The sequence below is a fragment of the Macrobrachium rosenbergii genome, chromosome 22 (assembly GCF_040412425.1).
Source record: "Macrobrachium rosenbergii isolate ZJJX-2024 chromosome 22, ASM4041242v1, whole genome shotgun sequence".
NCBI classification, from domain to species: Eukaryota; Metazoa; Arthropoda; class Malacostraca; order Decapoda; family Palaemonidae; genus Macrobrachium; species Macrobrachium rosenbergii.
In genome coordinates this window covers 28,288,391-28,312,846 of record NC_089762.1, presented here as the reverse complement: position 1 = coordinate 28,312,846, position 24,456 = coordinate 28,288,391, and the positions used below count along the sequence as shown (strand labels likewise).

Sequence of the window (24,456 nt, the reverse complement as noted above, 5' to 3'; positions counted from 1 at the left end):
TCTACGTTATCTGCCTGTTAGTGGAAATTTAAGAGCAAGGTCTATGCATTGACCTTCTTTTAGAGTAAACGGAAAATTTTTGATACATCTCTAACTAGGTTTCTATTATAAATTTTACATATTTCTATGAGAAATTTTTTCCGTATAATGATAATTACTTATTACTTGAAAAGCTAAGTGGTACTCATCGATATTACCTTCAAATCCATATAATTCCTTATGGCTCTATATTCATAGTAGTTAATTATGGCAATCTTTGTTCCGTGTTGTCTGAAGAAAGTTTGCTTGTTCGTGTGTTTGTGCTAACGGAATGTCTCGAAAAAGGAAGAACGGATTATGATGAAACTGGGTGAAAATATTCCCTGGCTGACCCGTTCAGATATTTAATTTGGTGGATATCTCTGAAGGGTTACAGATATGTTTTATTGTTTCATGTAATTTTTTCTTCAATTTAAATTTATTCCTACACAAATACAAACCTTCGTTCTTTACATCGGGATTTAGCTTGCGAACGCGAGCTAAACCCTCATGTAAAGAACTTCAGGTTTGTATGTTAGGAAGAATACAAATTTGTTATTTTGCAGCTTTCCTCTTTTCTTTTTTCTGATAACCATTGTGTTCCCTCAAAAGCTGGTCAAAATCTCTTCAAAATCCGTTATCTGGTATTCTGGTTATTTTTAAGCAGATCAGCACACAGTTAAAAGTAAATATATGCTCATCGGGATAAGAATTAGCATAGCAACACAATCCCAAGCTTTCATTGAAATGAAATTATTACGCCAATCTTGAGTAACTTTCGCAGTGGTATACTCTGTTTCTAAGTACAACATAAAGCCTTGTTTTGTCTTGAATGAAGATGACTAATCTCATACTTTCTTTTATTTCAGGCGACAGCTTCATCGACAAATTACAAGGTAAAGTTAGAATACAAAATATAGCTTCGTAGACGGATATTTGATTACTTTGGCAATATCTTGTGAGTCGATTCAACAAAACTGGTACAAGCATGTTCGTTAGATTTTTCCCAGAAAGAAAATTTTGCTTAATTAGGGGAAATTTTGCAAATAATAATTTTTTATTTTCCCTTGTAATTTACCTCATAGTTTAAAATAAAAAACATTACTTGAAGGTAACTACGAGGCTTGATTTGATTTTCATGGTAATTTCTCTTGACGATGAAGTGTCGTTCTTTTTTTTTCATTTGTTTATTGTTGCTTCATATGTAATCGGTACCCTTACCTACTGTTCTTGAGGATCACACACTGTCTTTTAGTCAAGTATGTGTGTGTGTATATGTATATATATATATATATATATATATATATATATATATATATATATATATATATATATATATATATATATATATATATATGTATATATGTATGTATATATATATATTAAAAGACAAAGTGGACAGAAAGATATATATATAGATACATATATATATATATATATGTATATATATTATATAATGTATAACAATATATATATATAAAAAAGAGATATATATATATCAAGATAAATTATATTGAAAATGTGTGTATGTGTGTGTTTGATTAAAAGACAAATAGTAAGATGCTCAAGAAAAGTTATTTGAAGCAAAATTTAAATAATTAAAAAAAGACACTTCATCATCAAGAAAATTAATGAAAATCAAGTATATATATATAGTTATATATATATGCTTTTTTTAAAAAACACATAGTAAATTACAAGGGAAAGTTATTTGCAAAATTTCCATTAATTAAGCAAAATTTTCTTTCTGGGAAAAATCTAATGAACATATATATATATGCGTGTGTGTGTGTGTGCATAATTAATCTAGCGTGTAAGTCCTCTTATATTTACAAAGTTTAGGCTTGTCAAGAGAACTTGGTATAGTTCATTATTATTTGCAGGTGTTGGATAGACTGAAGCAAAAATATGGCAAGTAAGATTATCGTTGTGAAACGAATTCATATCCGTAATACAGTACTGTTCTTTATTTCTTTTTAAAAAGATAGTAAATGATGAAATAAGCAAACAAAACGATTGAGAATGAGAAACTTGCGTGTTTGGAATGCTAAGAAGTATGAACGCTATAGTACCAATTATGGACTGTCATGTATGTAATTATGTTCTCTTGGGGGAGCTTCACCACCTTTGGGGGATAACTGATACACTTTTAAGTGGATGCGGTCCAGCAGTCACCCCCTCCTCCCCATCCTCAAAGTCACTCCACTCTCCCCCCCAAGCCAACCCCCAACCCTCATCCGCCTTTCTCATCCGCATTTACCTTTCCCCTCCTCCTTGCATTCCTCCTCCTCCTCCTCCTCCTCCTCCTCCTTACCTCCCTAAGTCCCAGTTGAAGGAAGCTGGTGCCACTTGAGCGGGGACAGATACAAAGGGTGAAGGACCTCTTGCTTGTGCTTGCTTGTAAGTGGGCTCACGGGACGCCCTTGTGGTTATGGAAATGTACTGGTTCGTTTTGGTTTGCAGCATCGCGAATCAAGGGCTGTTTGTAAATTCGCAGCGACAGGAATAATACCAGTTTCTTTCTTCTCATTTTTTATTGGAGAATTGCATCCATTTTAAAAGCTCCTGGTTCTCATTATTTGAAGATAAGATCAACTGTCTCATTCCTGCATTGTATGCAGTCATAAACGACGAGGAAGCTATAAGAAAAGACGAACAATAACAACTGTAGACATTAGCGAGAAGGGCATTCAATGAACGTCCGTGACAGTTTACACATACGTATACTGATTAGTCAAGTACTTAAGGCTCTTTAATCACTGTTTATTGCATTACTGTTATTGCTTCCTATCTCATCTCTACTGCATCCTGCACTTAAGTGAAATGGATAGCTCTCTGCTTCCATTGGCTCGTTGTATCCCGTTTCAGTGATACCACTTAATATGTGCATTTGCTAATCATGTTGGTTTTCAGTGTAGTTTTTCCGTCTCTTTAATTGTACTTCGAGATAATTCGTATTATATTCTAGATCCGTGTTACAAGTTTTGTTGTGTTCTGATAAAAAACAGACCATTTTATTTCGATAAGTTTTCATATTCTAGGAGTGTGCGTACGTATGCATTTACAGTTAAATTGTGAACTTTATAGTTTGTTATGGATTCTTACGCAAGTAAATCAGCTCTACATATATTTCTTTTCTTTATGATATCAAACGGAATTCTAGTTTCCCTATCTCTCTACAGGCAGTTTTCTTTTTATGAAATTTTAGTATTCTACGTGTTTGCATACGTATGCATTTAAAATTAGATCGTAAACTTTAGAGTTTGTTATGGATTATTACGTAAGTAAATTAGCTCTACGCATATTTTTTTTGCAATATCAAAATAATTCTCTCTCTCTCTCTCTCTCTCTCTCTCTCTCTCTCTCTCTCTCTCTCTCTCTCTGTGTCCTGAAGCATAAGAGATGTTCACTATTTTGGAGTAACAAACAGAATTTCTCTCTCTCTCTCTCTCTCTCTCTCTCTCTCTCTCTCTCTCTCTCTCTCTCTCTCTCTTCTCTCCTGAAGCAGAATTCTCTCTCTCTCTCTCTCTCTTTCTCTATTTGTGTCTTCCTGAAGCATAAAAGATGTTCAGTTTTTGGAATGTCAGAGTTCTCTCTCTCTCTCTCTCTCTCTCTCTCTCTCTCTCTCTCTCTCTCTCTCTCTCTCTCTCTCTTTGTGTCATAAAGCATAAGAGATGTTCAGTATTTTGGAGTAACAAACAGAATCTCTCTCTCTCTCTCTCTCTCTCTCTCTCTCTCTCTCTCTCTCAGTATTCTCTCTCTCTCTCTCTCTCTCTCTCTCTCTCTCTCTATTTGTGTCCTGATGTCTAAGAGATGTTCAGTTTTTAGGAATAACAACAGAATTTCTCTCTCTCTCTCTCTCTCTCTCTCTCTCTCTCTCTCTCTCTCTCTCTCTCTTTGTGTCCTGAAACATAAGAGATGTTCATTTTGGAATAACAAACAGAATTTCTCTCTCTCTCTCTCTCTCTCTCTCTCTCTCTCTCTCTCTCTCTGTATGTGTGTGTGTGCGTGTGTGTGTGTGTGGGCGTCCTGAAGCATAAGAGATGTTCATTTTGGAATAACAAACAGAATCTCTCTCTCTCTCTCTCTCTCTCTCTCTCTCTCTCTCTCTCTCTCTCTCTCTCTCTCTCTCTCTCCTGAAGCATAAGAGATGTTCAGTTTTTTGGAATGTCAAACAGAATTCTCTCTCTCTCTCTCTCTCTCTCTCTCTCTCTCTCTCTCTCTCTCTCTCTCTCTCTCTCTCTCTCTCAAAAGGATGGTGCAGATATGGAGATAGATGCAGGTACAAACACAAAATAAATAAATATGAAGGTGAAAGATCAACTATATTAGAAAAGTTGGATTTTTTAATGTCCGAAGTTATGGAAATGAAGAAAAGAACAACATATCAGAACAGGAAAGGGACATGGGAAAATCCTTATTATTACCCATATTAGATAATGGGGATAAAACGCAAACCATCATAGTGATGAATGCACAGGGAGTTTCGAGTAACTCAAAAAGAAAAATAGAGTTCTTAGAAGAACTAACCCAAACTGAAAAAAATAGATATAATGAATATAAGTGAAACCTGGTGCTCCCAAGAGACTGGTAATGATAAAGGATTTCCAAACTTACAGAGCAGATAGAAAAAATAGGACTCAAGGGGGAACCGCGATATATGGGAGAGACGTAAATCAAGGACAAATCTGTGAGAAATATAGTTACACAGAATGTTAATAATTAGCGGTAGAATTTGAATCTGAAAAATTAGTGAACATTGTAATATACAGACCCCCTAATACTAAAGAGTTTGACATAATAATTGACAAATTGGATGTTATATGTAGAAATCACAAAGACTGGACTATACTCCTATCTTTAGACTTTAACTTTCCTTTCGTAGAATGGAAGGAACGAATAGGAGACGTGGTTGTATTTATACATATAAAAAAGAGAGTAATAGTAGCGCAGAAGATAGAGGCTATTTGAAAAGCTATTAGATGTGCTACTAGAACATAACATTCAGCAAATAAATCACCTGCCAACAAGAAAGGATAATATTTTAGACCTAGTATTTGTGAACAAGGTGAACTATGTTAAAGAAATAATAGTGTATAATACGAGCATTTCAGACCATAATGTCATAGAATTAACAGTCCGTTCCAAAACACATGAAAACAGAGATAAGCAAGAGATGAAAAAATGGGAAGGATATGGAAAATACAGTTTCTATAGTAAGAATATAAATTGGTCAGAAATAAATGAAGAAGTAAACAAAGACTGGGAAAACATATTCGTAAGTGATAATATACAGGTGAATACGGATATATTATATAAAATATTAGAGGAAATAGTGGAAAAATATATACCGAAGAAGAAAAGTAAACATCAGTCACGCATACCAAGAGCCAGAAGGATCTTGTTCCAGAAAATCAGAAAGTGGAAAAAAGGTCTTGCAAAAGAAAAGAATGCATGGAAAGTGATAGAACTAAAAAGTAAGATAGAAAATGCAATACAAAAGATTATACAATCAAAAGAAAATGAAAAACGGGACTTAGGAGAAAAGATCCTAAAAAATATCAAGCAAAACCCCAAAATATTTTACTCATATACGAAAAAGATGAATAAAATAAGAGTAGAAATAGGCCCTCTAAGAATTGAAGGGCGATTAACGAATGACAAAAAGGAAATATGCAACATATTAGCAGAAAGATATGAGAGAATTTACACCTAGAATTGATAATGAAGATAATGATACAGAAATAAGAGATGAAAATAGTAAATATCTATCGGACATAGATATTAATGAAGCCAATATTGCACAGGCTATTAATGAAATTAAAAATGGATCAGCAGCCGGACCAGACGTCGTCCCTGCTATTTTGTGAAAGAAAGTAGTTCATTCTATTGCAAAGCCACTCGCAATATTATTAAGACAAAGTGTAGATACAGGCAAGATTTATGATGAACATAAATTAGCATTTATTACCCCTATTTTCAAAAGTGGATCAAGACTAGAGGCAAGTAATTATAAGCCTGTGAGTCTAACATCTCATATTATGAAAGTGTATGAAAGGGTAATGAAGAAAAATATAATGAAACATTTAATGAAAAATAGTTTAATATAGGACAAAATGGTTTTGTGCCCGGAAATGTACACAAACCCAACTGTTAGTCCACCATGAAAACATTTGTAAAAATATGATAAAGGAAAAAGATACAGATGTGGTTTACCTAGACTTTGCAAAAGCTTTTGACAAGGTAGACCATAATATATTAGCACAAAAAAATGAGAAAACTTAATATGGTGGACAAAGTAGGAAGATGGATAAAAGAATTTTTGCATAACAGAAAACAGATAGTGATTGCAAACGATGAGAAATCGGATGAAGCTAAGATAATATCCGGTGTGCCACAAGGTACGGTGTTAGCTGCATTGCTGTATGTTATTATGATTGCAGACATAGACAGCAATGTTAAAGACTCGGTAGTGAGAAGTTTTGCTGATGACACAAGAATAAGTAGAGAAATTACTCGTGGTGATGATAGGAACTCGCTACAAAGAGACCTAAACAAAATATATGAATGGGCAGAGGTAAACAGGATGGTATTTAACTCTAATAAATTTGAATCAATAAACTGTGGTGATAAAGAAGGAATGCTATATGCATATAAGGGACCTAATAACGAGACAGTCACAAATAAGGAAGCAGTTAAAGACCTTGGTGTGATGCTGAATAGGAATATGCTATGCAATGATCAAATAGCAATACTATTGGCAAAATGCAAAGCAAAGATGGGAATGTTGTTCCGGCACTTCAAAACAAGAAAAGCCGAACACATGATTATGCTTTATAAAACGTATGTACGTAGTCCACTTGAATATTGCAATATGATATGGTACCCACACTACCAAAAGGATATTGCACAAATAGAGAGTGTACAAGGTCCTTTACAGCTAGAATAGAAGAAGTTAAGGACCTAGACTACTGGGAAAGACTACAATTCTTAAAATTATATAGTCTCGAAAGGAGAAGAGAACGCTACATGATAATACAGGCATGGAAACAAATAGAAGGCATTACCGAAAATATCATGGAGCTAAAAATATCAGAAGAGCAAGCAGAGGTAAATTAATAGTGCCCAAAACTATACCAGGAAAACTAAGGAAAGCACACAGGACATCAGTCCACTACGCACCAGAATCAATAATGCAGCGATTATTCAGTGCATTACCAGCTCATCTGAGGAACACATCAGGAGTGAGCGTAGATGTGTTTAAGAATAAGCTCGACAAATATCTAAGCTGCATCCCAGACCATCCAAGATTGGAAGATGCAAAATATACCGGAAGATGCATTAGCAATTCTCTAGTAGACATCAAAGGTGCCCACACTGAGAGACCTGGGGCAACCCGAACGAACTGTAAGGTCTGTAAGGTCTTTGTGTCGTGAAGCATAAGAGATGTTCAGTTTTTAAGAATAACGAACAGAATTCTCTCTCTCTCTCTTTCTCTCTCTCTCTCTCTCTCTCTCTCTCTCTCTCTCTCTCTCTCTCTCTATTGTGTCTTGAAGCATAAGAGATGTTCAGTTTTCAAGAATAACGAACAGAATTCTCTCTCTCTTTCTCTCTCTCTCTCTCTCTCTCTATTGTGTCTTGAAGCATAAGAGATGTTCAGTATTTTGGAGTAACAAACAGAATTTCTCTCTCTATTTGTGTCATGAAGCATAAGAGATGCTCAGTATTTTGGAGTAACAAACAGAATCACTCTCTCTCTCTCTCTTTGTGTCCTGAAGCATAAGAGATGTTCAGTTTTTTGGAATGTCAAACAGAGTTCTCTCTCTCTCTCTCTCTCTCTCTCTCTGCGTCGTGAAGCATAAGAAATGTTCAGCTTATTGGAATGTCAAACAGAATTCTCTCTCTCTCTCTCTCTCTCTCTCTCTCTCTCTCTCTCTATTTGTGTCCTGAATTTTTCTCTCTCTTTGTGTCCTGAAGCAGAATTTTCTCTCTCTCTATCTCTCTCTCTCTCTCTTTGTGTCCTGAAGCATAAGAGATATTCAGATTTTTGGAGTAACAAACAGAATTCTCTCTCTCTCTCTCTCTCTCTCTCTCTCTCTCTCTCTCTCTCTCTCTCTCTCTCTCTCTCTCTCTCTCTCTGGCGTTAATGCGAGCATTCGTCGTTTTCCCTCGTTGCATGTCTTGGGTATTTGAGTCCTGAAGCATATAAGAGATGTTCAGTCACACGTGAAACTATACCGGCGCCGTCTGTCTCTCGGTTTCTTTTTTCTTTTTCTTTTTTTCTCGTCTTTCTTTCTTTCTTGGCGGCTTTTGGCCACAAAGGCCGAACCGAAAGCGAAAGGTTTCTTGTCGTTGGTTCGGTTCTCTTTCACTCTTTGGCTCCCTTGTCATTGATATTCCTCTCCCGGGCGTCGCAGAGAAGGGCGCTTAGGTAGTCGCGCCGCCTTCTCTCTATGCAGCGGTAGGAGTCAATTGCCATCGACTTACGGTCATACAAAAAAAATGCCGAACATGTAATGCTCTAGCCAGTCTCTTCTCTCTCTCTCTCTCTCTCTCTCTCTCTCTCTCTCTCTCTCTCTCTCACTGTGCGAATGTATGTGCAACGTACTTGTGCCATCAAGAAGATTTTATTCGTTCATTGTTAACTATAGTAGAGTCGGTGCATTTTGTCACAGTAGAATTTTGAATGAGGTAAGAAAGTCATCAAATATCTAACATATATCTTGTTTGTATCTGTACATATTTGTGTATGCTGAAATATATGTAATGTATATATATACATATATATATTTTGTGTATATATATGCATATATATGTATATATATATATATATATATATATATATATATATATATATATATATATATATATATATATATATATAATTAACAACTGGTATTCCCATGACAATCTTTCATAATTTGTTTTTTAAATAGGCTATTGCTATTGCTATTTGCCATACACAGTTGAAAAACTTGTAATCTTGTGGACGGTGATCACGGCTTTTCTTATTTATCTGTGATACATAGAAAATTACTGTAATGAAACAGTGGTAGCAATGAAGAAGACAGACCATCGTGTACACTATATTCACTCCTTTTTGCTGCCGTGGGAAGATTCAGATGTTGAATGCAGATGCCTTTTGATGGGCAAGCGGCGTCACTTAACCATTACAGTTTATTGTCTTTAGTTTTCGCTGTTGAATGTCAGATAATTCTTTCCTTTCTGTATATATATATATATATATATATATATATATATATATATATATATATATATATATATATATTATATACACAGTATATATATATGTATATATATGTGTGTGTGTGTGTGTGTGTGTGTAGGTATTGCATATATGTATGTATGTGTGTGAATGTATCTGTATATAACGTATGGATATTATATATGTGTATATGTATATATTTTATGTTATATACATATACACACATATATATATATATATATATATATATATATATATATATATATATATATATATATATATATATATATATATACTATGTAGCATATAGATTGGTGGTGATTTATTTTTTTGGCAGCTTTAGTTAATGAAGGTTACAGGGTCCTGGTTCCTGGTTATTTTAAACCACACAGAGAGAGAGAGAGAGAGAGAGAGAGAGAGAGAGAGAGAAGAAGAAGAAGAAGAAGAAGAAGAAGATGAAGATGATGAAGATGTCTGCCCCATTTCCCTATGATAAATTATACTTGAGTTTCTTGACAACTGAAACCGTCTCCCTTTTATAACCGTCACCCTCTCTCGAAGATTTCCCCTCTCCTTCTTATTCTTCCCGTCATCCCTCTTTTTTCAGTACATTTAATTTCGTCTTTTTTTTTATTCGCGAATAAGATATCATTTTTTTCATGGACTCTGGAAATCTTCCAGTTGTCAAGTGAGGAGCGAGAGGAGTCGGATTTTCCTCCTCCATCATTCTCTTCCTTTTTGTGAGAGTGGAAATGTGATGGAAATATTGTCTTTTGATTTATTGCCTGTCCCCCCCACCCCCCCAAAAAAAAGTGGAGGGGGAAAGCTATGGCGACATATGGTGTCATCGGAAGTTTTACGTTTTTTTTATTGTCATAAAATACACTCCCACATTTCTCCGTATTTTTTTTATCATGGAATAGTATCCGTAGTAGTTTGCCTAAGAATTCCTTTGTAAAAATCTGTTTATTTGCATTTTCATCTGTGAAACTTCTTTGAAAAAAAAAAGCCTTCAGGGAAACTGTCTTCTTATAATTACTTCTCTTAATTATAGTAATGATCACAGAATGCTGAGTGCATGGATTGAAAATGATGATAAATGAAAAAGCTTTTCTTATTGGTAAAAGTATATTACCGTCCTGTCTGGTAAACCCATCCGTGAAAAGTTACTTTAGGCTGTGTTATTTAACAGAAGACAAGCTCTTAAAATCTGGCAGTATAAAATGAAGGAAAACAGTTGTCGCTGGAAACAGTATTAAAATAGTCATTAAATTCTATATGAAGCATTAAAGTAAAAAGAAAACCTTACATACAGCAGATGTACCAGCTTTACACAGCAGATGTAACAGCTTTACACAGCAGATGTAACAGCTTTACACAGCAGATGTAACAGCTTTATAAATATGATGTCAGTATAAAAAAAATGGTTTGTTATTCCTAAAAACGTTAAGTAGTTTGTCAGTTGGTGACATTCAAGATAGCTAATCGTTTCCTAAATACTGTAGGCTAAATTTACGTTCTCTCTCTCTCTCTCTCTCTCTCTCTCTCTCTCTCTCTCTCATACTTTTGTTAAGCGAGAATGTAAGTTAGGAACCGGTTAGGATACTTCGAGTAGCTTCTATTGATTTTATGATTAATTAAAAGGTATTTTTAAGCTGTATTTGTAGTTGGGATATGAACCATGCCATTATTCAGTTATGCTATTGATCTCATCGCGTTTATTTGCTGAAGTGTATTATGAAAGACTATATTGTGAAAGACTAAGATCTACTAGATAAGAACTACGAGAAGGTGGTTTTGAAAAATGGTTGAATTTCACAGAGACCTTTGTAGGCAGTGTTGATGCCAATGACCTACTGGTTTTCCTTGTACATTCGGATTATTGTGTTGGAGCAGTTTCGTTTCTGAAATTATTTCCAGCTGTATATATCCTTTTCATACACGGAGAAGGAAATGTAATAATTCACTTTCTAGCCACAAATTTTTTAAAAATTCAAGACGAGACTTCCTGGCAGGATCTCGAATCCTCTTACAAGGACTTGAGAGTCCTTTTCAGTGGAGGTCACCGACTCCGGAAGTGATTCGGAGTAATGACTATAAAAGTGGTTATTTTGTGAATGTTTCTCCATCACGTTTCGTTGGGAAATCCTCATTTACTGCTAAATCAACCGCTTTGTGAAAGCTGAGCATCTTTTGAAAGCACTTCAACACTGCCGTTGGGTGTTGTAAAGGCCGCAGCTGGACCGGACACTAATGGCTGGAAAGTTTTAACAGTTGGGGGATTTTCGATAATTTCATTTCCCCTTCACCGGACGTTTTTCATTTAAAAGCAGCTGTTCCGTGAGTCACCGCGTCCGTGTTTGACTACCGTCTGTGCTGGTCAAGTAAATTAAGTGGCCTCGTGGATGAAACACACGGCTCACAGATTGATGAACAAGCGTTTTATTCTCGAACCAGACGATCAGAAATGATATGGGCGCTTTCTCTAAAACCCAGTGGAGTATAACGAGAGAGACAGACAGACAGAAAGAAGCCACACTGTATTCTTCATTACTTAGTCAAAATGCACACCATCAGAATGAGAGAGCCTCGAAGAGGTAATCCTCACCCCACCGGCGTAAAACCATTCGCAAGATACTGGCTCATTTATATTTGCTGTGAAAGAAGGGTTGGTTTCCTGTCCCCTCTTTATGAGCGTAATTTCCATGAGTCATGTGACATGAGCAGCTGTACATTCGCTAATCGCAGCGTCCTTGCCTAGAATGTGATTCTATTTTTAGACATCTGGTTGAAATGCGCTGCTTTTTTTTTTTCCTATTACCTCATGGTTGCATGAGTAATTTAGCCGGTGCTTTTATGACTGTTAAGTACCCTGCTTTGAAAAGGGGAGCAAAGCAAGCAGACATGTACGTGTAAGCAGACGTAAATGATTTATTCTGCTTGTCCATCTCATTACTGCCAATACTCTCTCTTACTTTTTTATATGTAATTGCTGCTGCTGCAGTTATAGGTAGTATTGCCACATACTGTATGCATGTTTTTTTAATTATTCATGTTGCTGTAGGTGATGATAATTTGACTTTCGACAAATGAAAGACAACGGATAGAAAATTAATCCAGGATTGAAACCAGTAAATAACAGTATATATATATATATATATATATATATATATATATATATATTACAGTAGTTGTTTTTGTTAGTGTAAGATTTTATATATATATATATATATATATATATATATATATATATATATATATATATATATATATATATATATATACAGTATATATATATTTTTGTTAGTATAAGATTTTTTTATATATATATATATATATATATATATATATATATATATATATATAGAAACAGTTGCTGCAGTTTACTGGTTCCAATCCTTGTATATATATACATATATATACATATATAATAGAAACAGCTATTGTAATTAATGTTCTATCGGTTATCTTTCATTAGTTCAAAGTCTTGTGATCATCTATCATCAGCAATAACAAGTAAATACCACGCAACCTTGTATGCATCTTCTGCTTGTAGAAGTTATTACCGTTTCGCAGCTGACTGCCTACAATTATCTCAATCACTGCATCAAATACGCATGATTATCTTCATCAACAAGATCAACAGTCACGTGACCCGGAGATAAAATCTCGAGACGAGAGACGAATAGAAATCTTAAGCTGGGGCGGGAAATGGATGCTGGCAGATCAAAGGGCGCCGCGGCTGGACTCAAATTCGGGTACCATAATCTCCTGCTTTCATCAGTAATTCGAAGCATCTTTAGTTTTCGGTTCATTTCCATTGCAAGCACGGCGTCGAATTACACTCGCGATTATTTTTCATAAGTTTCTTTATTTTTCATAAGTGTCTTTATTCTTCTTATTTTGGTTGGAGTGTGGTACGAGTAAGGGAGATAGAGTGAGAGGGTATCAGGTGTTGAAAGCATGGGTAGAGGAAGGACAGGTTTGTTGGAGGTTGGGGGAATGGAAGGAGGAGGGTAGGGTAAGGGCATACAGTATCAGATTATGCCCATTCGAGTGGTCTTCCTTTTGGGGCTAATTATGGAAACAATGAAAGTCTGCTCGCCCTGACCCTTGCCCCGTCCTTAAGTGTCATTACAAGGCGTCTCTCTCTCTCTCTCTCTCTCTCTCTCTCTCTCTCTCTCTCTCTCTCTCTCTCTCTCGACGAGGTTATTTCTATCCCTTTCGAGGGGGGAACTGTTCTACATCGCCCGCCCTCTATCCCTTCCCGGAAGTGACACGTACAAATTTTAATTATGAATTTGAGAGAGTAGACCATGTAAATAGACCGGATCGATAAACGTTGTTAGTATTATTATTATTATTATTATTATTATTATTATTATTATTATTATTATTATTATTATTATTCTGCTCAAGGTATTAAATTCAAATTTATTGTTAATACCGTTAACCTTTATAAAAAAAAATGTAGCGAATTTTCTTGTGTTTTGTGTTGTGTGCATGACTCACACGAATGGCCAGTTGTAAGTAAAGAGAAGGAGGTTGGGGGCCTGGGGTGGAGTTGGGGGGGGGAGATCTTGTAAACATATGCAGCAAATAACGAGGTAACCTTTTCACAGTTCGTGTGGGAGGCTGACGTCGCTGTAGGTTGAATAACATTGAATCATCAAATATGTTTTATATTTATGTGGTCCTTTTCCTTTTATGATGATCTTTCGTGTTTAATAATAATAATTAATAATGATAATTATGAAGAAATCCACAATGGTGTTAGTGTAAATGTTTATACAAAAAAAAATCTATATATGTATGTATGTATATATGTATGTGTATATATATATATATATATATATATATATATATATATATATATATATATATATATATATATATATATATATATTTAACTGACACCATTGCGGATTTCTTCACTCATGCGATTATGAGATTTTTATAAATAATGATAAGTGAAGAAAGTTTAATGTCCACAGCAATAGTCATGTTTATGATTATACGAGTGCAGTCTTGCCATGATTGTGTTAAATTGCATACGAAAGACAATTATGAGATATTCTTGGGTAAACACGTTTGAAGAACATAATTCAAAATATGTCAGGGGTAAATATGACAGCCAACACTGGGGCTGTAAACGTTGAAATAGCCATATGCAGCGTAGACATTAAACTTTTATTCATATACCGGGCTGAACAAACTTATAAGATCATTAAGTTGTCAGTCAAAATGCAGACAATAGGATGGCCAAAAGCAAAAAAAAATATAACCTAGAATACAGAAGAATAAATAAAAAATACTCATGCAAGTAAACCAACAAATTAAATGTTACCTAAGTATGTAGCGACTTAGTCCAATAAATCAAGTTAATTACAACAAGTAACATTGTACTTAGAGCACCGTTACATCTCGGTTTAATTTCCGAGCATCATCGTACATAACAGTACCTAGAAGTCAGTGTCAGAATTTTACAGGTAAAAGAATAAAGGTACCCGATAATGAGAATCATGTTAGCATGAGAAGTGTGATGTCTTAGCGCATCACTTGGTGCACTGTAAGCATGATTTGAGGTTCTTTGCAGCATCCCTTCTGCTCGTAGCTGCAACCCTTTTCATTCCTTTTACTGTACCTTCGCTCATGTTCTTTTTCTTCCATCTGACTTTCCACCCTCTCCTAACAATTGCTTCATAGTGCAACTGAGAGGTTTTTCTCCTGTTACACCTTTAAACCGTTTTACTTTTTTTTTTCCCTTCCAACGCTGAATGACCTCATAGATCCTAGCTCTTGGCCTTTGGCTTAAATTTTATATCTCTGCTCCAGTTGCAATAAGTTAGGTTTGTTAACGGTCTGCTAAACGAATAGCACGCGCTAATTCTAGAGGTCCAGTCACCAGAAGCGATAACAGAACCCCCGAAAGATGAAGTATAAGGCAGAGAATGTCTGACGACGATCTAATCTCATTGTTTATTCTAAGTTCGAGCACGAGTGTTGAAACCAGATGGTCATCATTGAGCGATAAGACTGCGTAAATATAAAAGACAAAGTTCCCTTCATGTCTTTTATCTCATCCTATATCGTTGCCTAATTAATTTGTACAATGTTTCATTTTTTTAATTGGCTTCTGTCGTTTCCCTCATGCTCAGGTTGTTCAGTGATAATGAAAGCATATAAGGTATCTCTTTTTTTTTTTTTTTTTTCTTACTCCTTTTCATGCATCTTAAATCCTCAGGTCTCTAGGTCTTTACTTTCCTGTTTTGGAGATACCCATCGTTACATTGTCCAGTCGAGTATTACATTACATAGCCCGATTTCCTGGAGTTGATGTAGGTCGTGGGGACGTTCCACACCGCCCCCCCACCCCCGCACCAGTCGTCTTCAATTACAAGTCGAAAATGTTCTCTGGCACGGCATATTTTTTTTACCTTTTTTTTTTTTTGCTTTGACTTTTTTTTATTTACTTTTTTTTTTCCTTTGACCTTCTCCCTTCAGACTTTCAGTATTTTCATTTGACTTCTCAGATTTTGTAAGGCGCTTGCCTGTCTAGGTCGCCTCAATTTTTGACCATAACGATTTGAAACGCACTACTCGACGTTGAGACTTCCTGGAGATGATAGCGCTATTTATTTGAAGAAAATTGTTTATTTGTGTTTTTTTTTTTTTTACTTATCCGCAGAACATGATAGAACTTGCTGGTATGTGTTTTTCTAGGAGGCATCATTAGCAAGTTCATTTTGAAAGCATTTTAAGAATTATATTATTGTGGGAAACATTTCATCTATTATATTTTGCATATTTTAAGACCATTACATTTTTAGGTAGTTATTATTTTTATTTTATTATTAATTTTTCTTTTTATTTTAATTTTTTCATCCTTCGTTTCATTACATATATTTTAATTTTTATATTTTCAACAATGATTCATTAGTTTTGGGAAATATTTATCAGATCCAAAGTTGGGTTCTGTGAATATGATACAGTTTCCCTTCTCGGAATTAGCCTGATGTTTTTGGCACCGAAAACTAATTCCGTCTATTCCTTCAGAACTGTTTCACTTCATTTTTTTTATTTTAACACTTCGTTCACTTAACACTTATCAACAAATGTTTACGCTTAACCGTATCGCAAATTTAGACATTCCATCTATCATTAACATTTTTACCTTTACCAATTTTTTCGGTGGATCATGACTTCAAAAAGTGAATTTTTTTGAATTTCCTTTTTCCTCTTTTTTATAGGGAAAATTTTCTTGTTGAGGACAATTCTTTTACAGACGCTACTTTACAGCAACCTCTCTCTCTCTCTCTCTCTCTCTCTCTCTCTCTCTCTCTCTCTCTCTCTCTCTCTCTCTGCAAATGCATTCAGCGACGACGAAGCGCTGGTTGTGTAAGAAGAAGCAACTTCACACGAGGCTCAGCGTTCGCGTGGGGACCCGTGGAAGGTAATAGTGCATGTAAGAATGTTGTTGACTGACATCCTTACTTGGCGAGCCTAGTCATTACATATTCATGTTGGTTACGATTCCAAAAAACGAGATCTGTCGTTTTCGTTGTTTTATTTTTGTGAAGGTGAGTTTCTTGAAGAATCTAGTGTGGTCTTATTGGTCTGAAAATCACAAGTTTTTTTGTGTTTTTTTTTTATGGGTATTTTGGATTTCCTTTAAGAATTTAAGATGGTTAAATTGATTTTGGAAATCACAAATTCTTAGGGATTGGTTATCGTTGTTTTGGATTTTCTTTAAGAATTTAAGATGGTTAAATTGATTTTGGAAATCACAAGTTTTTGCTCTTTTTTTTATAGTTATCTTGGATTTTCTTGAAGAATTTAAGATGGTTTTATTGATCTAAGAATTACAAGTTTTTACAGTTTTTTATGCTTGTTTTGGATCAAGTAGGCTGATGAATAATCTGAAAATTTTGTAAAACTAAGTTTTTTTGAAGAGTCTAAGGTGGTTTTATTGATCTGAAAATCACAAGTTTTTGGTATTTATTATGGTTGTTTTGGTTCATACAAGCTGATGAATAATCTGAAAGTTTGTTAAAACTAAGTTCCTTGGAGAATCTAATGTGGTTTAATTGATCTGAAAATCATAAGTTTTTTTATGTTTTTATATTTATTTTTTTATCCTACAGGTTGATGAATAATCTGCAAGTTTGATAAAACAAAAAATTTTTTCTTGAAGAGTTGAAGATGGTTTGATTGGTCGGAAATTCAAAATTTTTTGTGTTTTTGGCCTTATTTTGGATCATTCAGGTTAATGAATAATCTGAGAGTTTAGTAAAACTAAGTTTCTTGAAGAATTTAAGATGTTTTAATTGGTCTGAATTTTTGTTGGTGTTTTTATAGTTATTGTTGATCGTACAGGTTGATGAATAATCTGAAAGCTTGGCGTGTTTGTTTATTTATTTATTCTAAATTTGGAGACAGATTAGTTTGGTATACAGGGTTCATGTATTCCAGCTGTTTGTTTCTTTATCCTTCAGGATATAAACAAGTAAAAAATGCGTTGAGGTTTCTTCGGCGCAATCGAGTTTTTTGTACAGCATATAATGCTGTATGAAACTCTCAGCCACGGCCCATGAAACTCATCCGCTGCCCATGAAACTTTCAGCCACGGCCCGGTGGTGGCCAGTGTTGTTGGCACCTATAGCGGTGCCAGACGCACGACCATGGCTAGCTTTAACCTTAAATAAAATAAAAACTACTGAGGATAGAGGGCTGAAATTTGGTATATTTGATGATTGGAGGGTGGATGATCAGCATACCAATTTGCAGCCCTCTAGCCTCAGTAATTCTTAAGATCTAAGGGCGGACAGAAAAAGTGCCGACGGACAGAAAAATAGCCATCTCAGTAATTTTCTTTCACAGAAAACTGAAAAGGTCTTTGCCATGTAAAACGCATTTTCGTCATCACTGTATTCATCATTGATTTTTTTTCATTTTCAGTGATGTTAAAACAAAATACATTTGAAGTGCCCTTGACAGTTTTAATAGTAGTAAAAACAGAAAACAGAATAAGGAGAAAGAGGCAAATAGTCATAATGAATTAATAACCTTGAATTTGGAAGCAGTGAAAGTGAGAAAATGGAAAAAGAGCAAGAAGCAAGAAGCAAATTTCAAGAGGTCATTGCACTCCTGTGGATGCGTTGAACAGACCCAGCCTACCTTTCGTTTGTTTGGGTGAAACCGTTTTAAACAACGAGAGAGAGAGAGAGAGAGAGAGAGAGAGAGAGAGAGAGAGAGAGAGAGAGAGAGAGAGAGAGGGAGGGTGTTTAGTTATTTTTATCCTCTAGTATTCGTCTGTAATTTCTCTGGTCCTTTCCTCATAATTTTAACTTACATAGAAGTGTGTGTGTGTGTGTGTGTGTATGAGATATAAGAGTGTGAGTGTGTGTATGAGATATAAGAGTGTGTGTGTGTGTGTGTGTGTGTATGTATGAGAGAGAGAGAGAGAGAGAGAGAGAGAGAGAGAGAGAGAGAGAGAGAGAGTGTGTGTGTGTTTAGTTATGTTTATCCTCTAGTATTCGTCTGTAATTCTGTTTTCCTTTCTTCATAATGCAATTTATATATATATTTATATTATATATATATATATATATAATATATATATATATATATATATATAGAGAGAGAGAGAGAGAGAGAGAGAGAGAGAGAGAGAGAGAGAGAGGGATGTTTAGTTATTTTTATCGAACATTCGTCTTTACGTCCTCTTGTCCTTTCTTCTTAATTGCAATTTTTATGAGAGAGAGAGAGAGAGAGAGAGAGAGAGAGAGAGAGAGAGAGAGAGAGAGAATGTTAGTTATTTTTATCCTCTGTCCTTCGTATATAACTCGTCTCACCCTTTCATCATAATTGCTATTTATATAGAATTTTTATGGCTGCTCATGTTGCCACTCCGTAAAGAAACCTGTTTAGTATTAGCGCTGTTGTTGCATTTGACTGTGATTGATAATTAATTATCCCTTTTTCATATTTTATTTTTTTATTACACCTTTCATTTACCTCTCCATGTTACTCCCTTTACTTGTATTTTCTCAGCTTATTCATATAACGTCTTTTTATTACTCGTTAACTTCTACTACCAGTTGCTAAACTCGTCCCACTTATTGTCCTCTGATGTTGCTGTTCTATTTTAAGAAAATCAAGGCAGATGGAACAACGTTGCAAAACAGCATATGTTACATTGTTGCTCTTATGATATGCTTTCTTCTCTTCTTTACATACTATATTGTTTGTTCGTTTGCAACTCACATGACTTTTTATATCAAATAGGTGTGAAAAACGGGGTCAGTCACTACTTGAAGATTCTGAATCTTACCTAAGATCAAGTCCTTGTTGCGATTATTTAGAATGGGAAATAGAAAGACTGAGAGACAGTTTATCAATTTTATGTAAATAAAATGCTTCCAGGTATTGTGCTTTACTCTCCAAGTTCAAGTTATGCGTACTTTGAGAGAGAAGGAGAGACCCTTACATTATATTCCCTTAGGAGAAACATAAAAGTTAGACTTGCATAATTGCAGGACATAAAATGTAAAGGTTTATGTGCCCTTAAGTGTTTCTTAAATCAAGACCAATCGATAGATATCATATGTCCTCCGATCAGCTGTTTTGATATCCTTGGTGTGCATGGTTGGTTATATAAGAAACAGATGAGAAGGATTGAGCGTTCCTTGATATTAACATCAGAGAGAAAAACAACTTCCAGAGTGCCTGGTATTTTTATAGGCATCCTTGATGCTTATTCAACAATTATTATTTGTTGTTAGTCTTCGTAGTTGACTAACTGCTCCTACTTTGACATTTCATACTTTCAATTATTAAGCTATAAATAGCCCACTGATAACTTACAACAGAAGGGAATTATGTAAGTTAAGTCCTAACTTACAACAAGGGGATATATATATATATATATATGATGGGTCCTCATACCGTGACCATGATTCGAACCGATACCTTATTGAGTTGTAAGTGGAGGGTCAGTGACCTTATGTACTCAGCCATGAAATGTATGTGTATATAATTAAATTTACGATTGTTGTTATCGTATCAGTAACATATAGCAGCGGGGGTGATGAATAACTTGGCTGTTCTGTCAAGTTATCTGAAATGTTTGGATCTCAAACACTAGTCGAGATCTGATCTGCTATCGATCAGATCTTAACTTCTGAGACAAGCTCGTTACTGTGCGGAAATCTGTCACCTTTTTTATTTATATATATATTTTTTATGTGAAGATCAGCGGTAAGGGGAGGGAAACTTATGTCGTTGACACCAGGAAATAAAGAAAAAATGTAAAAAGGACGTGGAAAAAGAGTGAGTCCTAATTTTAGAGGGAAATATACGATATTGCTGAGTTTTAATTGGTGTTCTGTTATTCTGTTGTTCACACACATTATTGTTTACAGATATGCATTACGGCTCAGACAGTCCAAGAATTTTATGCTAAAGTTTAGTACCTGTTGGCAGACAGTTTTCAGCTAAACCATTGAACGTAGGTTATAGATGAAAATAGCCTTAAACTTGCCAGGAAAACTAGTATACTAACTCTTCAGTTGGGGGGACATCATTTAGATTGTTGTGTAATTTAAATCTAGAATTCACATGGAGTCTATCTGGAAATCACAATGTAGGTATAATAATTAATTTTTAATATATATAAATGCTTTTCAATATTCAGTAAAGTTTAACGAATTTCTGTGCTTTTTTTTTAAGTAAAATTACTATTTTTGTCAACAAATAACGTCTTATAGTTTTAATACTAGAAATCTCCAGCAGGGTGTCCTGGACATTAAAGTTAGGATATTGCAAATGTGAATTGGCCTTTTATATTTTTGAAGCTGTGGTCATTCCAGGTGTTACTAATCCAAAACACAAACAGAAACTTACAAGCAAATCTTCCCATTAATTACACTTGTATGTTGTTAGATTATCAAATGTGTAAAATCTTTGTTAACGCATTTGATCCATCGCTTGACATTTCAATGGATATAAATTCAAAATAAGGGAAAGCCCCATGATGTTAACTTTACCTCAAATCAATTAATCAGATAGCTCCATCAAACTAACAAACAGTTGTTAGTGTCTAGCTTTCAAATCAATTATCATCACAAGATGATGTCTGGTGGTCACGACCAGGCTTGAGCTGTGGTGACTGGAAGATGCCGTTGGCTATTTGGCACCCCCTTTTAAATGAACCCACCTTTCTCAGCTGCAAGATAAACCAGTATATACAGTTTAAGAGTGGGAACACTACAGCTTTGTAACCGCTACTTAGGAAAATTCGAAGTCCTCTGAAGCCTACCTAATTTGTCCGCAACTCTGCCTTTTCTTTCGTGGGGGATGTCCATTAGCCTGCTGAATGAATGAATGATTTTAAGTTATCAGGCGTCGTGACTTCTATAGGTAGACTTTAGAAGGAAGCAGAGCTGAATAATAGCGCATGAGGCTTACAGGTTTTACATCTTGCTAATGGTGATCAGGAGCTACTTACAGCAAGGGAGGTTTACAGCTTTTACATCTCGCTAACGGTAATCAGGAGGCAATTATAATACAAGGGTAACCTGTAGCCAAAGTTGTGCAACCGGATGCAGTTTGTACTCAAGTTTAGGAGCATCAAACTGATAAGATCTGGGATTAAAATGATAAATTAGACTAGTTTTTCGTCTAGCAGTTCTGCGTATTTAGAGGCTTAGGTATCTACGCACAAAATTAAGCATAATTTTTAATGTATTTATAAGAAAATATTGGGCTCTGCGTTTGAGAAGCTATACTGTATATATAAGCCATATAGTGATGAGTGAGTTTGGGCAAAACAAAGTAAATATTATGGATATATGTATGTATATATTTATATTATGCATATATATATATATATATATATATATATATATATATATATATATATATATATATATATATATATATATATATATATGTATATACTCTGATATATGAGATCAATTATATACTGGTTTGTTGAAGTTAAACGCAACTGGAACTCGGTTGAACAAAAGTACTAATTCGTAACGAGAATGTGACCTTTAGACTAGGCATAAGCTTAATATGATGCATTAATTTGATCACATTTGTAAGCAGACGATAGCACTGCTGCTTATAAGTCTTCCATGTCAGAAATACGTGACTGGACTCAAAATGTAAAATGGTAATTTTAAATACAAGTGATTGTGAAGGTTATATTATCATCGTTCAATTCAAAGTGAAATGTCAATAAGAATAAGATTGCAGAGGACATCAGGACAACTGTTGTGTTAGAGATTTATTTTTTACTTATTTTCATATGGCATAAAACAGAGAGAGAGAGAGAGAGAGAGAGAGAGAGAGAGAGAGAGAGAGAGAGAGAGAGAGAGAGAGAGAGAGGGGGGCATCAGGACAACTGTTGCGTTAGGGATTTATTTCTTATTTATTTTTGTATAACATAAAACAGAGGAGAGAGAGAGAGAGAGAGAGAGAGAGAGAGAGAGAGAGAGAGAGAGAGAGAGAGAAAGGCATCAGGACAACTGTTGTCTTAGGGATTTATTTCCCATTTATTTACTTATGGCATTAAATAGGAGAAGAGAGAGAGAGAGAGAGAGAGAGAGAGAGAGAGAGAGAGAGAGAGAGAGAGAGGTGCATAGTAATAACTCCAGACGGAGACTGGAGGAACCAGCAGCAGCTAAAGGAATCTGGAGGAGGAGCTGAAGGACTGAGGTTCACTCCACCGGGCCTAGGAGAGGACTTGGGGTTGAAAACCCCAATATGGAAGAAGGAATGCTGAACTGTTGGCTTTTTAACGAGTAGACAACCAGGAGAGTTGTTATTGTATGTTGTTGTTGTTGTTGTGTTACATTCTGATTTAATTTAATCGTTTTTACTTGCATGAAAGGGAGACAGTTTTTACTGTCTGTCTGTATGTCTGTCTGTCTGTCAGTGGAGTTGGTTATTCGTGGCCATCCCTAATCATTGCTGGAAAAAAAATTTCTTTTCAGTGATATGAAAATTATTTTGACAGTTATTTTGCACTGTAAGTTAAAAGTAACGTATTATTGAAATCGTTTAAATTACATGTCTGTTGAGGCGTGTCTAAATATATACTTTGCCGAAGACATATAATTTCCGCCTTCAAAACACCAGAATTGTTCTCACATCTTTAAATCATATCTTCAACATACATTACATTCTCTCTCTCTCTCTCTCTCTCTCTCTCTCTCTCTCTCTCTCTCTCTCTCAATGCTTTATGGTTTGATACTCCTTTTAGTTTGTAAACCAAGAATTGGGACCCTCATCATGGCCACTGTTCGTGTTTCACTTTAAAAAAATCCAAAAATCATGTTTTTCAATCAGAAAAGAAGTACAAATTATATTGAACGAGGTCATACAAAATGTTTTCGTCCCTATCCAGAAAGCGTCAAAGGTAGAATGTTCCTGCATGATTTTTCAACATAGTCTCCCCTAACTGGAATGCACTTTAGCCCACCTAAGTTCAGTCTTTGATATTCTGTCTCGGAGAACGTTGCATCCTGGGCATCCATAATCGCCTCCACTGCATGTATGACTACTTTATCGCCCTAAAAGGGTGGCCACGCCTGTTGGATTTGAGTTTATAAAATAGGGAGAACTCAGATGGTGTCAGATTAGGTGAGTAAAGGGTGAGAGGCAATTATTCAAGGACACAGGGGCTCTGCCATCTGGGCTGCGTGGACAGGGACACTGTTTTGGAGCATCAGTGGCCTCCAGCTCGTAGCTTTTATCTATGCCTTTTCCGTCATAATTCTGATATATAATGCTCTCCATTAATGGTCTGACCTTTTCTAAGTAGTCTATCTTGATAAACCATCAAATTCTAAAATAAAAGGCCATAACCTTACTGCAGGTGCTCTTGCTTCAGTATTTTGAGATGTGCAGAACCATCGTGTCTCCATTGATTTTTTTTTTATCTTTTATTCAGGAATAGATTTTTTGGATCAGCCTGGAAATGAGTGCAAAGTGCTTAGGAAGTTTCCACTCTGATCTTTCTCAGTTGTGGTGGTAGTATCCGTTACCCTTATAGCAGACACCTTGTTCATCCATATGGTATCAGTTAAAATAGTGTGCTCGGATCCGTCACTGATTCCCATTGTCTAGGCTATGTTGGACAATCAGACGTCCGTTATCCAAGACTATGTCTTGAATAGCTCCCAATTTTTATAGAGGTGACT

General features: G+C 35.3%; 1 protein-coding gene across 4 annotated transcripts in view; it reads left to right on the top strand.

Moving 5' to 3' along the window:
- The window catches only part of AdamTS-A (ADAM metallopeptidase with thrombospondin type 1 motif A), a 712,259-nt gene that overhangs the window by 471,860 nt on the left and 215,943 nt on the right, over nucleotides 1-24,456 (top strand). For all 4 annotated transcript variants that reach the window (XM_067124504.1, XM_067124503.1, XM_067124502.1 and 1 more), the window contains exon 4: nucleotides 888-914. In XM_067124504.1, coding sequence (XP_066980605.1) covers nucleotides 888-914 — 27 coding nt within the window. The remainder of the gene's footprint in view (nucleotides 1-887; nucleotides 915-24,456) is intronic.